Below are 15,369 nucleotides of genomic sequence, written 5' to 3' on the forward strand. Positions count from 1 at the left end.
TATCAAAGTATTGAAATAAAGTGACACAAAAACACACAAATTGAAGCTGTAGTGTTTATTGGGGTCCAGTCTTTTGAGGTGTGGGCATTCAAGACTGCAAAATAAAAGTTTAGAGACAATGACAAAAAAAAAAAAGCTTTTTTAGAAGCCAAACAACCTTCACTTTGTGATTCTAAACAGTAAACGCGCGCGTGTGTGCGGGCAGACACGCACACTCACATACAGATTGATAAGCAGCACCCAAGAGAATCCCCCAATTGAAGACGCGTTATGATAATAATTATAATAATAATCAAATGAATAACAATATGAGTGAGGATGAGGTTAGAAAGCACACACATGGGGGGGGGGAATACACTAAAGGCGTGGTCATTTCCCATCATGCTAAGCGGGGACAGGGCACTTGTAGACCCCGCCATTGGCTAACAGGAAAAAGAACACCTCAAAAAATTAAAATTGAAAAAAAAAAAAATCTACGACGGCACCTTCGGCACTTCCCGCTCCCAAACACCAAAAAAAAAAAAACAACACAAAACCTCCCAAAACATGATTCTCTGAGCTTTGTTGAATGTTCTTCTAAAACTCCACAACCTTCACTTCCGCATCCCAATAATCATCCTGACTTGCTCAATTTCCTGCCGTCCATCTCAACGTACTTGAAAAACAGCGTCTGCATCTTTGGTTTGACTGGTTAGCAGGCGGCTAACCTGCTAACTTTGGAAGCCATTCTGTACATATCATCGGTTGTCTTCATAATTGTACACAATGTTGTCGGTGTGTTCAACCGCATTCCCCGATGCTACGCAAAGCTCGATCCCTGTAGCATAATAAGACAACAAAAGTCCTGGGCAAAAAAAAAAAAAAAATCAACGAAAACAACAACAAAAAAAAAAGAACAAGCAAACAGCAGTAAGCCACAGGAGCTAATGTGATCACATGACCACCATCAAGTCTACAAAAGTGCTTGCAGCACATGACCTGTTTCCAAGGCAACAGTGTACACACGCACACACACGCGCACCCCTGTGCACACACACACACGCACTTACACACACACACACACCAGTAATCCCCGGCATATTCACAGCTAACCTTTCAAAATTATTTTTCGAGGAGTGTCTCCCCTCCACTATTTGTGGTCAATTTTTCCTATTTGCATTTTTCAGACTTTGTACTCTTTCTGTAACGCTAAGATGGCACCAAAGGCCGGCATAACAGCAACGTAGTAATTGCTGTCAATGAAGTCTGTTGGAAGTGAGACATCTCGACTGTTTAAGATTTTCATGTGTCACTAAGGAGCAAAGTTTAGCAAGGGTTGTTAGCGGAAATTCTGGAGTCTTAAATCGAATAAAAATCCATTACACCTCGTTTTTTTTAGCATTGACTCATGTAAATAATTTAGCGCGATCTGAATTTTGGAACTTCATGTAAATTTCCTAAAGTGAAGCAAACCAATCATTTCACATGATCAAAAATGAAAACAATTAAGTGGGCTTCATAATTTAATGTAATCTTTTCAGTTGTGCCTGAAAGTTTTTAATTCATATGTAAACAATTATGAATGTTGGAACAAACTCACTTTCACACCTAAGGCTAATTCCGAGTCTTCAATAAAGGCTAACGTGCACATTTTTGGAATGAAGGAAGAAACTGCAGGACAAGGAGCAAGCACAGAAAGAGTACGCAAACTCCACACGGGAAGGCCAGAACTTTGATTTCAAACTCTCGATCTCTAAGTCTCCAAGTCAAATTTGCTAACTCATCAACACTTGAAGTAATACGTTTGCTTCATCTTAAGAAATTATTTGACATAAAGCAAAACATTTGAGGTTGGGCTAAATGAATTATTTACAAGAGTCAAAGCTAAAATATAAGGCGTAAGTTCATCCAATTTTTTTATTTTTGTAAGTGTACATTTTTGCTCTTCTGAAATGAAATCATCCGGATGTATGTCTTAATGAATGTTTTTGGATCCTAGTTTGTGGTTTAAACTGGGCAGTTGTGAACATTTTCAGGGGGAGTGTCAATGGCTTTTTTTTTCACGATTTGTGACAGGGCCGCTGGTCCCCACAGCCTGTGAATCGCGGAGCTTTACTGTATACAGCATGGAGAAGTAGCGAATCCCGGCTCAGAGGTCAGAGGGGGCTTGCTGGTTGTTGAGGTCCGGCTCGCTGAACTGTCGTCTCATGCGTGGCGGCGGCGTGGTAAAGCCCCACCCGGTCAAGGGTGGACCCAGGAGGATTTGAGCGGGATGGGGCGGGGCAGCATGGTAGTTTGGGAATGGTGCATTGTGGGCGTTGTAGTACGGATGATGAAGATGCGGATGCTGCTGCTGATGATGATGATGATGATGATGAGGAGGAGGAGGAGGAGGGGGGGCAGGATGTTGGTTGAAATGGAAGCTCGCATCACCTCCCCCCCGCTGTCCGCCCGGCCCGGGTGACGGCCCTCTCCTCTGTCTTGATCTTCCTTGGTGAGCCCCGCCCATTTGGTGCTGCTCATTGCCACCATGGTTACCGTTGCTGGGGGCAGAGCCATCAAATGAGTTTCGGCGGTAGCGGGGCTGTCGCTGGTTGCCGTGGTTCCGCTGTTGCCAGGCACGTTGCGGGCTAGGGCTGCGAATGCGCGGGGGCGGGGCCTGGAAAGAGAGGGTGTGGGACCCCTCCTCCCCGCCTCCCTCAGCTCCTCCGCTCACCTCCCCCGGAAGCCCTCCTTCCCCCAGACCCAGCGCCTGCAAGGCGGCGCTGGCCGGTCCCCAGGAGAAGCGGTGCGCCGGGTTGCTCTTGAAGGGGAACTTGAGCTTGCAGTCCTGGGGAGGGATGAAGCGTCCGGTTCCGGGGAGATGCACGTTCTGACCTGCAGGGGGCGATCAGTGCCGGAGTGAGACCACAAATAAAAAAGCTTTTCAGAACGTTCAGAAGCAACTGATGCCTTACACTGAACTTGCACTGTTGTGTCACATGGATGGTTGGCCAACGACGTTTTTTTTGTAACAAAAGGAGCACATGACCGAAGTATCGCAAGTTTTCCTCACCGGGTTCGCTTTGGTTGAGGCCTCGCAGCTTTTTGCTCATGTTCTGCTGCTGCAGGTTGCCGATCCTCTGCTGTTCCTGCTTCAGCCAGCGGAGGCGCCCTCTCCTGAACGCCGGGTCCTCGTCCATGAGACGCTGCACTCGGTCCTCCCTCTGGGGAGCCCCGCCCACTTCTTCGCTGTTTACCTCCTCGTTCTGCCGGGGACAACGAAGGTCAGCGCTGAGTGGAGTGGGTTAAAAGAAGCACCGGCGGCGAGGTGTTACCTGGTCAGACGCTGCGCCCTCCACCTTGACGGGAATGACACTCTCCATCTTGATCATTCGGTCACGCAGCGATTTGATCTCCTCATCCTTCATGTTGTTCTGCAGCTTCACTTCCTGTACGTGACATCACGTGACGTCAGGCTGTGAGTTCACAACTTCACATGACCAAAAACATCAAACATGACTAGAGCCCACCTCTCCAAATTGCACGTCAACATCGCTGTCATATTGGATGTAGCCAAGTGGTTTGATGATATGTTGCCAGATCTCATGAAAACATAATTTTTACCAATAGAATGACTTGATTTTGTGGCTAAAAATGAAATGAAATGAAAAATGGGGGTATATGGGGAATAGAAATCCTGTAAAGGTTGTGGAAAATTCCAAATATGAAAAACTATTGAAAAAAAAAATCTGCAAATGTGCAAATCCACAGGTGCAGAACGGCAAACCAATTTGACGGAAGTTTTAAGTTGTAATATCACCAATCACCACCAGATGGCAGAAATGTCTTTGCTGCACTTACACTCTGGCCTATACTGCAAAGATTTTTTGCAGATGTAGAAGGCTGTGCAGGACAAACACAGTACCTGATTAATATTCAAATTTTGCACAAGTTGATTTTTGTGGAAAAGGATGTGGAAAAAACCCTCACAGGATAGGTTTGTTTTGTTAGCTTCAAACCCTTTATTGTTGGGCCGGGATAGTGGAATTTCTTTAAAAACACATTGAGAAATATCGTAACAAAAATGTCGTTGCTCTATGAAGTTCAGCCCATTAACTTTGATTTACGAGGCCGATCTGCCACATCCAATATGGTGGACACAGACAACTTCTCATCTCACCTCCAAGATGTCTGTTAGCTTGTCGATGTGAGCCTTCAGGTCGTAGGCCGCCCCCCCTTCGCCGGATTCGCCTCCTCCTCCTCCTTCCTCCGAGGGGGGGCTCCTCTCCTCGCCGATGCCCACCGTGTCGCACACGTCCTGCGCCACCGCCTTCCAACTGTCCTTCTCATTGGCGTCCTTCTTGGCGTACATGCGGCACAGCTCCTTCATCTTGACGATGGCCAGCGCCTCGATCTCCTGACGGGAGTGTCGGAAGTCTCCCAGGGCCACCTTCCATCAACAACCCAGGTTATACTTACCCCTCCCCATCATACAAAACTTGTCTCTTAGCGCACGTGTGCTTGTGCGAGCGAGTGAGAAAGACCTCGTAGCAGATCTCTTTGACAGCCTGTAAGCGAAGATCCTCCATGGTGACACGCTTCGGATCTTTGCTGATCCTCCTCCTCTGAGGAATCTGATAAACTCTTTGAGGCTCCCTCCTCTTGCCGCTGCTCGGAAGACCGCAACGCTTCACAATGGACTGCACCTGAAAGAAACACACACGCAAGCGCACACACACGCGGTCAGCAAAAGATGTCACAGACAGACAAGTGACTACTGTTGCCACATTTACCTTGAAAAAGTAACTTAGTTACTTTATGATTACTTGATTTATAGAAGCAACTAAGCTCAATTGTATGTTACTTTAATGGTGACATTAAGAAAATACCAACAACTCTGCTTAGCATAGAATAATTTTTTTTTATGAAATAAAGACAAGCTTTTTGACGTAATGTAATTATTTTACGGTATTTAAAAAAGGAAACTTAACGTTAATAGGCTATTTATTTTTAATTTATTTTTTAAGACAGACTTTCCAGAATTTACTTAAAATAAATATATATTTTTTAATAGAATCTAAAATGCAGGATTTTTCTTTTTTACTGGACATACACTATCAATGTAGAAATGGAAAAATTCAACATTTATAACTTACATTTTCCAATTAAATTTGGGGACCTCCTGCAGTCAGTCACACAATCGGGTGGGACTTTCTCTGTAAGCATGAATGCAAACTCTCATGCTATCTGTGGTTTTATTCGATTTTTTTTTGTTTTTGACGTGAATTTCTTGAAGTTAAATAACTCTAAATTTGCATATTTTGTTTTTAGCTGACACCAACTCAAAATAGTAACCAGTTCCAGCTTCAAAATGCAAATCTCTCTCACCATGTTCAAGATTAACAATTTCCTTTTGTTTCTCCAATGTATAGTCATTTGTTTCGTGACTTTAACGGTGGTTCAAGGGGCCAGTAAGAAATACAGATGTCACCTACATGTGGGAGACTTACAAACTAACACTTGAAAGAGTAACTGTAGTCCAATTACTTGACTGGAATAAGTAACACGATAAGTTAGTTGTTGCTCAAAAATGTGGACATTCTCGGCATCACTGCAGGTGACACACATGACTGGTACCTTGTTGGCTGGTAGTTTCTCTCGAAGGGAGGAGATAAGCCTCCAGCTTTCCTCGCATGAGCGTTTGTCAGAATCATCTCCGCTGTCGCTGTCTGCATACTTTGTATACACACAAACACACACGGGCAGGGTGAGAAGTCAAGTTGTGGTGATGATGACGATGATGATGAAGTGGCACGCACCAGCCGCTGTTGTTCCAGCAGCAGGTCGGCCTCCTCTTTTTCCTTGCGGTATTGCGTCTCCATGTCCTGAAGCCTACAACAAGTCAATCATCCTGCTGTCAGCTGTCAATCAAAGCTACAATCACAGCAGGGGGGGAAAAGGGTCAGCGGCGGGCGTACCTTTTCTCCATGTCTAGTTTGATGTCAATGCCTTGTTTCTCCAGGAGCTCCCGCTGAGCATACGTCCAGTCCTCGGGCTCCCCCTGCTGCTCGGCCGTGACACTGCGCTCCCGCTCCAGCCGGGCCTGCTCCGGGTGGTTGAAGCGGAAAACGTGGTTCTTGCCCATCACGATGCGGTTCCCTGGGCGAGCAGAAAAATGTCAGTGGGCCGCACGGAGCCTCGCACCTTCGTTCCACTGCATGGCGAGCTCACCTTGCTTGAGGACGACCGCCTCCGCGATCTGCTTCCCGTTGACGTACGTCTCCGCCCCCACCAGTGGCTCCAGAGTGACCACCACTGCAAACACGACGCAGTGACACTCGTCAGGCGCGTGCCATGTTAGACACCACGAGGGTTGCAGTTTTCAAACTTGGGAGCTTTCCATGGGTATAACCAGATAATTGTCATTTAATAAAGCCCGACCGGAATAGAAGAGACACAAGATGGCGCCAAAGCAGCATTTTTACATTCAACATGGTTTTGACCTGAACAGATAAATAGCGAATTGGTAAGTTGCCCAACCAACTGCATGCCGCAAAGTTATTAACTAGATACAATACCTGACACACTTCAGAGCAGCTTTTAGAGACAAACACACACACAAAAAGAGAGAAAGTCACACACACACGCACACGCACACACACACACACACGCAGTTGTGTTCATGCTCACCTTCTCCTTGCTCGTTGGTCTCACTCACAAACACACAGTGGATCTCCTTGATGAAGTGACCAGACAGCTTGATGTCCACGTCCTGCTGCCCCACCCTGAGTATGCACGGACACACACTTGAAAACGTCTCCTCTCCTCTTAGCTGCACCCAACCACGAGCGGAAGAAGGTCCAACCTGGTGAATCCTTCCTTGATGTAGTAGAGGAGGCATTCGGACATGAGCGGGTCCTCATTCAGGTTGACAAGGTGAGGAGTCTAAACACAGACACACACAATGTGAACCTTTCAAAATAAAAACCTGGGTTACTGTATAAACTCCTCATTGAAGTAAAATGTGTGTGTGTGTGTGTGTGTGTGCTGCCAGGTCACTCACTCCTTTAGGAGAGAAGACACCAAGAGTCCCTCCATCTTCTTTAATGGACACGCCCATCTCGGCCAAGAGCGACTCCCTGTGACGCGCGCACACGTTTTACGATGCGAATGAAAAGTTGGAGATGTTCGGAGGAGCTCGGCTCACCTCTCCAAACGAATAGATTCCGTCTTCCTTAACTTCTCCTCCCAAGTCTCGTTGAGCTCAGCCATGATCTTTTCTGTCTCCTGACACACACGTGCGTGAGAGAATGTGTGTGAGTGTATGCTTCTGTTGTAACATCATCTTCATCACCATCATGTTCTTCATACCAGCAGTCTCTCAGCTGCCTCCTCTTTACTGATAGTCTCCGTGGCAACTTCGGCGTCCCCAGCCGGATGATGATTGACATCTGCTGACTCACTGAGTTCAAACACACCTGAAGAGGCGGCGTCTTTCGGGTCGTCCGTCCCATTTGCTGTGATAGTCAGCGGTGAGGACAAGCCCACTGAGGAGGAGCCATTGTTGTTGGCTATAGAGAGTGAGGTGTGGGGTTGTTTCACATTACTTTTGGAATGTGAACGCTGACGGGCACGCGCACATCTGTAGATACCAGTCTGTAAACATAGCATGAAAATGCACTCGCACACACGTGTACTTGTAGAACATGGTTCAAACTCACGGCCCCAGGGCCAGATCCGGCTTGCCGTGTGATTTTTTTATTTATTTTTTTTTTTTTAAAGCAAATAGTGTTGGTATGTTTTTTGCTAAATGACAGAAAGTCCGGAGCAAAATTGCAATTATTCACAATTATTATTATTATTATTTTTATAAAGAATTTGACAGACTGGTCACAGAAGCAATTCAATCGTGGGTGTTCAAAGTCCGGCCTGGGGCCATTTGTGGCCCACTGCTCATTCTCATTTGGTCCGCCACATGTTCTAATAATGAATTCAAAACATAGCTCATATCAGAAAGAAAAATTGTATTGATCAATATTAAAACATTTGTTAAAAATAAACATGGAAAAATTTGATTCCAAGAGAACACATTTATTATTGTAATTTTAAAAACATGATTAATATTAGTATTCTAAAATTTAACTGTCACACTTTTTTTCAATTCTCACAAAAATAATGTTATTATATTAACACTACACTTTATCTGGTATATTTTAAAGCATGGAATGTTACAAAATGCTGGCAATTTTCATTTTTAAAAATGAGAAAAGCAAATCTAATTTAAAAAATATAATGCTGTATATTTTGAATGTTAAAGACATCACTAAAAATAATGAGTTTTTGCTTTGTCAACAATAACTCAATAGATATTTTTTCCCCCCTTCCCTTTTAATATATTTAGCATTTGTTAACATCCCTATTCAATTGGTTAGCAGGTTTTCAAACATGTCCTTTTCCTGTCTCTGGCCCTCTAAATTGGACATCCCTGAATTAAACTCATACGTCAAGGTACCACTGTACATCCGATGTGGCCCATAATCAAATAAAAGTTTGACACAGCCGATGCCGAATAATATGGTACACGCGCACATAGCATGATGTCGTGTGGAATGCAGTGAGCGCGCTCGATGGAATGCGGCGAGCACGAACAGTGGAACGTAGCATACCCTGGTTGTGGATGAGCTCGTGCAGGCCCTGAGCGAAGAGAAGGCTCCGGAGTCGTTCTACTTCCCCCTTCAGCTCTCGGATCAGTTTGGCGTTCGGGTCTTCGTTGATGATAGCGTTACAGCGGATCTGCTTGGCTCGATCGGCGTACCTGCAGCAGCGGCACAAGCGCGATCAGGACAAAGGGGATAAAGTCCATAGAAGGAAAGCGCGAGGAGTTCTCACCTTAAAGTGCTGAGCGTTTCTTCGTAATTGATGTCAGCAGGACTGAGAGCGGCGATCATGGCCGTGCGAGAGTTTCCGCCTGCAACCGTACATGGAATTCGCACATTAAGACTCGATTCCCAATTAGCAAACAAAAAAAATGAACCGATTGTTTTATTGGTTTTATTTATTTTTTTATATAATTCATAAAAAGGGAAAATGCATGACTTAATTATTCAGTTCTAGGCTAGCTTGTATTGAACTTTTAAATTCAATATTTTTGATTTAATCTTAATCCAACATTTATTTAGGTCATTTTTAATAAACTTTCATTACAATACATTTTCACTGAATCGCTATTGAAGTATGTTTTTATTTTATATTCCTTTCTTGACGCACAGCGTTAATGTTCAAATTGTTCATAATGTTCCAGGGGCTTACGATAAATTAATTAAATTAAATATTTTCTGATGAACACCTGCGCCTACTACGTTACTGTATTTTAATGTTGGTCATGACATTGGTACTTGGAGAGCAAAATAATTTTTGGAGGTTGGACTTAATAAAAATGACAAAAATACAAATAATAATTGGCCGTGATGAGAGATTTGATGAAGTGGCAACTAACAAAACAATGTGTCTTTAATCTGCTTGTAAACACATTTCCAGGTCACTTCAAATTTAAGAGAATTGAAACAGGAAAAAAAATATTTTCTCTGTATTTAAAGTCACGTTAAAAAACAAACAACAAAACTAATCACTTGTTCATTAACGGCTAGTAAAGTCACATTCTCACCCAGGTTCTCCTTGAGTAGCCACGTCAGCACCGAGTCTCTGTAGGGAATAAAGTCACTCTTCCTCTTCTTGCTGCTCTGCTGCACCACCACCAGTGACGGCAAGATGAAGATGATGAAAATGAAGAGCAGGGACTAAAAAAAAGTTGGGTGGCGCAAGGGTGGTCGTACCATGTCGGCCAGAGCAGATATGACTTTTCCCAATGTGGTGAGAGACTTGTTGATGTTGGCTCCTTCCTACACACAAATATCAAAGTAACTATCCAAACATAAAAAATTAAATAAAAATAACCACCCATTTGTTCTCTGACCTTTAATCGGGTGCCCTTTGACCCTGAGGAGTCGGCGCGTTCACTCCCTGCCAGGTCCACTAGGCTGATCTTACTGACCTGAAAAGACGTACACGCACGTCACGAGTGCACGCGTGCGTCAAGCCGCACGCTCACCTTTTCCGTATCCAGCTGGGTCAGGAGATCTCGGCGCCGCTGGCTGAAGACGATGGTGAAGACGGCGTGCGAGCGTGACGACGTCTCGTTCATGTTGGTGGCCGCCACCGTTCTGTCGGTCCCGTCGGAGACAAACACTCAATCACAATCACTTTAGTGACATTTAAACACACTCCATATAGAGGCGACATTTATATGTAAGATTCCGCACCGGGTCCATGAATATTTGATGTATATGGTGGTACGTCTCAAGCGGCGAGAAAAACTGACCGGGCTTTGTTCCCGACATCCATCAGGTCCCGAATGTCAGGGAAACCGGTCACAGCCAGTTTGGACAAGTCCTCCACATACGGTCCCAGGATAGGGTGCTCCCTCACCCGCAGGGTCCCCTGTGACTTGGGGTTCAACAGATCCCGAACGCGCTCGCAGTAAATTTCCATGTAGGACACCTGCGGCGGGATCGCTGTCAGCCGAGCGTGTGGTTCTGACACAAACGTGCGGCACGATGGGGGTTACCTCCACTGAATAGTTCAGCTCAGGATCCGCGTTGGCTCCGGTCCTCTGGAACAGGTCCTCACACAGCTGAACACGCACATGAACACGTTAATACACGCTGTGCAAGGAACGTTCGATACAACTTGACGATACCACGTAACCGATACCACGCAACCGATACCACACAACCGATACCACTATTACTTTTAACACGTAAAACTTATATTAAACCAATGACAAATAATTTTAAATAGAGACCTTTTGATTGGTTCAAACAAAAGGCAGAAAAGTCACTGCCACAAAGAAATTTATTTAAAAATAAAACACAACTAACTCTGAATTTAGGACTCTTTTGTAATGAATTAAGTGCAAAATACAACTGACAACTCCCTCAGTTATTTTTCTCAGTGGATGAAAGCCGGTCAAAAAAATGCGTAAAATTGATACTTGGCCTTTTATTTGCGTAATGAAAAAAAAAAATTGTAAAAGTACTTTTTTCAACTCCACTAAAGCAAAAAAGTACACTGAAATCTACTGAAGTACAGAGAAAGCAGAAAAAAGTTTTACTGTCCATTTTAAACAATATCCTGTTTGATTAAATTGGCAGAAATTAACTGTTTTTTTGTCACATGTTAACCTACCTGCGGAATGATGCCTTCCTGCCCCGCCTCCTGCTTTCCCATCATGGTGTAGCTCTTCCCCGCCCCAGTCTGACCGTATGCAAAAATGCACACGTTGTAGCCTGCGGCAAACAAAATGGTGAGTGAGCGGGCGTACTTTTTTTTGCTGCCGCATCGACATCGTCATGTCCGACGGGTCACCTTCGAAGGCGTGCAGCAGCATCTCCTCGCCGATGTCTTGGTACACCTGACGCTGGCTCGCAAAGGTCGGCTCATCGGCCTAAGCACACACACGGACGATGTATGAAATTGTGTGTGTGCGTGAGCGTGCGTGTGTGTTGGTGACATTACCGTGGTGTGCGACCAATAGGAGTGGTCAAAAGTGAAGTTCTTGCCTGCATCTTTGGGCTGTTTGGGGTTGACGATGCCTGAAAGGACAACACAAAGCTGAGCGTGCTTGCCCGTGTGTGTGCGTGTGTGGGGGTGCGCAGGGGTGTGTGTGTGTGTGTGTGTGTGTGTGTCTCACAGGTGGTGTTTCCCTGCATCTGGATGACACACTTTGCGTTGCGCCCCGTCTCCCTGGCGTTGAACGGCCGGACGCGCACCGCCACCTTGACCGAAGCACCCGCCATCTCAGCCCACCTTTGAACAGCCAATCAAAGAGCCAAAGTCAAAGGTTAAAGGTCGTCCTTAAAACGGGTTTCCCTGAGAGACACTTCTTCCTCTCACGCCCCCCCCTCTCCCACTGCCACCTCGCTGATTGCTACCTCGACGTCTGGTCGACGTGGCGCTTCCCACGCCCTGGCCTCGGGCGCCCGCAGTCACCTGGTGACAATTTTGCGCGTGCGTTTGTGTGCGTATTGATCAGTGACGGTTCAGGTGGTGAAGATCACCCCAGTCACAACAACATGCAGCTAAAAATACACACACGTGCACACACGCGCGCACGCACGCATTGCTGGGATGCCGAATGAGCGCCACTTTAGCCACGCACGCTAACTTTAGCAACAACTCGAGAGTAGCAACCACCCGTCGGGAGGAAACGGCTTCCGTGTCGCGCGGAGAATATTTACTCTGCTTTTGTCCTGTGACGGCGTTCAGCGGTAGCCACGGCAACGCAACCTGAATAAACAAGGTGTGGGTCAATATCATTGATCTTCTCTTCTCATGGAATCGTTTCGAGTTCAAAAGGACCACATGAGTTGCCGGCGAGCCTGTGCCAAAAAATAGCTCATCGGTGATGGGGTGGTTTTCTAGGAATGTTAAATACATTTTTGAAAATTTGAAAATGTAAATAATAAAAGACATTTATAGAAAATGTTGGTGTATATGTTACCTAATTACTACTGTGAAAATTCATTAATATGATCAGTGTCTTCACATAAATGATTGTCATTAATTATTAATAAAGTTGGGCTATGAATAACTAATCTTGTGAGAATTGATTCTCCAATCAATTACACTGGTCAATAGCAAATTTGAATTGAAAATTTCAAATTGATAAATGTACTTTGGAGGCTAAGCTTAAAAAGGTTTACTTTTTTCCTAGCACAACAGGTTTTGGAGAAATTTAATTTTTTTCGTTTTTACATAAAACCTTGCACAATTCGACTTTTTGTCATGTATTGTAATTTCTATCTATGACGTTTCTAGGTAACGATTCCACCAGTTGCTGAACGTAACCCTTAATTCAGAAGTAGTATTTTAATTACAAGTAAATATAATACATTACATATTATATTATCGTTATTAAGGATACTCGATCGCACTTTTTTTTCCAGAAGATACCAGTCTGAGTATTCACACTTTGAGTACTCATCAAAACCGACGACCCTTGTACTTTTGATATAAACAAACATAAATACACACAATGACAATAAAATTGTGAACAAAGACCTTTCTTTCTGACGCTGATGATTCGCTGATGTGTCAAACTGCCGAAGAAGACGTACATGACTTTACAAGAACCTGATGTGTTTGAGAAAAAAAAAAACCTGGGCCAGATTCTGAAAAAGAATCCTCTAGAAAAGTTTACTTGAATCGCTGATTAAATATGTAGGAAAATTTGTCGATAGCGTTATTCCATCCATTACACGGGTTATCGAACCACCCCATTCTGAGGCAGAAATTTTGGTGTCTGCCAATTTTTTGTGATCGACTTAGCCGACGAGTTAGTCACCTTTTTTTCCCCTGCCCCTGATTATAACGTGAATAACAACTTAATTAAACATCATTTCAGCAAATTTGTTATTACAAATGTGTGTATCAAACTGGTGGCCCTCCGCACTAATCAGTAGCCAATTAGTAGCTCTCAGATTCAAACAGGTTGGTGACCCCTGAGCAAATGATATCCATCATCAGTCGACCCATTATCTGTAGCCCTGAACTCGTCACAAGTGAATGGCACTAACAGTATAGCCAGCCCATCATGTGTGTTTTTTGGAATGTGGGAGGAAGTATCTGCAGAACGTACACGCAAGCTCCACACAGGAAGGCCGGAGTCTAAATTCCAACCTGAAACCGCCATGCTGATTGAAGCGAAACCGCAGACGAACAAACACAATGTGATCACATATTGGAAATATTCCAAGCGTATCTTCATTGGGGTCACAGGTCACCTGGACCCCATCCTAGCTGAATCTGGGTGAGAGGTGTACTGGTTGATCACAGGGGACTTATAAACAAACAAGTGTTTACAGGCACAGGTTGACAATTTCAGGACTTCAATGACATGTTTTTGGAATGTAAGCGGAAGCTGGTTGAACATAGAAACTCCACACAGAAATGCTTGAGTCGAGATTCGAACCTAGAACCCAACAAGTGCGAGCCAGACATGCAAGCTATTCTGTTAACAACACGCTTACATAATAAGCTCACCGTCTGTGACGTCATTCAACTCAATTCTACCTTACGGGTGAGCGTGTACGAGTGTGTGTGTCGTTGCTGCGGGGTGGAAGTGTCACGATCGCCTCACGCGACCACCATGTCCGGAAGCCGCCGCGCGCTGCTTCCGTTCCCGGCCTTTCGGTACCGGGACACCCCGTCATAAAGTTGGCGACGAGCGCTCGTACACGCCGGGCGCAAGAAAAAGTTGAAGGACTTACGAAGTGACGGAGCTGACGTCACCGTGACCGCTGGAAAAGTTGCGGGCCGGGCGAGTGGAAGACTCGGCGGACTCGAGACCCGGTGGCGGCGACTGTGGGCCCCGGCGACCCTCGGCGCTTCGCCGCTGTTCCGCGCGTCGTGGCCGCGGTCGACCGCGGCCAGGTGGCTTTTGGAGAGGGGAAAATGGAGTTGGAACAACAGGAAGGAGACGGGGGTAGGGGGGGGGGAGCCTGGCCGGTGGCGTGGCCGCGCGGCGGGTGCGTGCCTGAGCTGACGGGCGCGTTCGCGACGCACAGCCTCGAGACCCGCGTGGGCCCGCCCAGTCTCCAGCAGGAGTCGAGTTACTGCCAGAACCGGAATGGTTGGCTCTTATTCTGAAAGTCTACATCACATTTGGATGGAATTTTCAGGGAAACGTCCTGCGAGAGGCAACCATTTATGCCAACATGGCACTTTTTCGGGGAAAAATGAGCAACCTTTCAGACTACACTAGCAAATTCACCCTCCCAAAAAGTCTCTAACAACGAGTTTAGCTGCTTTTTAAATTGTTCTATATTTGTTTGGAAACTTGGCAAGTTTGAAAATTGACTTAAAATCATGTAAAGCAGCACTCACGTGCTTCCAAGTTCTACTTCAAAACTCAACCACCATCATGCCCAACATTAAATTAAATTACAGTAGCATAGTGGGTCTATGTGCTGACCAAAAAAAACAAGACAGAAAAGTCTTTGTTCATCTTTTGATGTCAGATCCTTAGTGACAGGCAGAACAATTTAATGCTCTTCCACTAGGTGGCAGAAGGCACAATTAATTCAACTATATTATCCGTCTGTTACTATTCAAAAAGAAAGACCCACATAAGTGCATTTGTCAGTAAATTAGGAGCTCATGCACATTATTATTTCAGTATTCAGTACTTTGGTGAGGTTTTATTTATGTAAAATGCCATATCTGCTTTTTCTAAAGATGGGGAAAATGTTATAATTGAAAACATACAAATAATGTACTGTAACTAAGTTCATTTTTCAAGCTTATTGTTGCACCTGAATGATGTGACACTTGAAACCGTCAGTTCGAGAT

The 15,369-nt window shown here is 45.0% G+C and overlaps 1 protein-coding gene across 2 annotated transcripts; it reads right to left on the minus strand.

Moving 5' to 3' along the window:
* Nucleotides 1-40: 40 nt before the first annotated feature.
* LOC148338759 (kinesin-like protein KIF1C) lies at nt 41-14,524 on the minus strand. Of its 2 annotated transcripts, none has more exons than XM_088293830.1 (27): nt 14,289-14,524; nt 11,711-11,826; nt 11,536-11,612; nt 11,386-11,464; nt 11,206-11,306; nt 10,586-10,651; nt 10,340-10,518; nt 10,070-10,181; nt 9,935-10,012; nt 9,795-9,860; nt 9,626-9,701; nt 8,851-8,929; nt 8,628-8,776; nt 7,333-7,532; nt 7,169-7,248; nt 7,025-7,100; nt 6,827-6,906; nt 6,652-6,746; nt 6,193-6,276; nt 5,940-6,120; nt 5,781-5,853; nt 5,599-5,697; nt 4,506-4,667; nt 4,142-4,411; nt 3,297-3,410; nt 3,035-3,227; nt 41-2,856 (listed from the first exon to the last, which is right to left on the minus strand). In XM_088293830.1, exons 2-27 carry the CDS (start codon nt 11,814-11,816, stop codon nt 2,129-2,131), a joined length of 3,603 nt encoding a protein of 1,200 aa, XP_088149956.1. In that variant the 5' UTR covers nt 11,817-11,826; nt 14,289-14,524; the 3' UTR covers nt 41-2,128. The 2 variants fall into 2 exon arrangements, with proteins under 2 accessions (XP_088149956.1, XP_088149955.1); XM_088293829.1 differs by having other exon boundaries at nt 9,626-9,704; nt 14,289-14,523.
* Nucleotides 14,525-15,369: the final 845 nt, after the last annotated feature.

The sequence above is a fragment of the Idiotropiscis lumnitzeri genome, chromosome 4 (genome assembly GCF_059441095.1).
Source record: "Idiotropiscis lumnitzeri isolate Australia: NSW breed Sydney's pygmy pipehorse chromosome 4, RoL_Ilum_1.0, whole genome shotgun sequence".
NCBI classification, from domain to species: Eukaryota; Metazoa; Chordata; class Actinopteri; order Syngnathiformes; family Syngnathidae; genus Idiotropiscis; species Idiotropiscis lumnitzeri.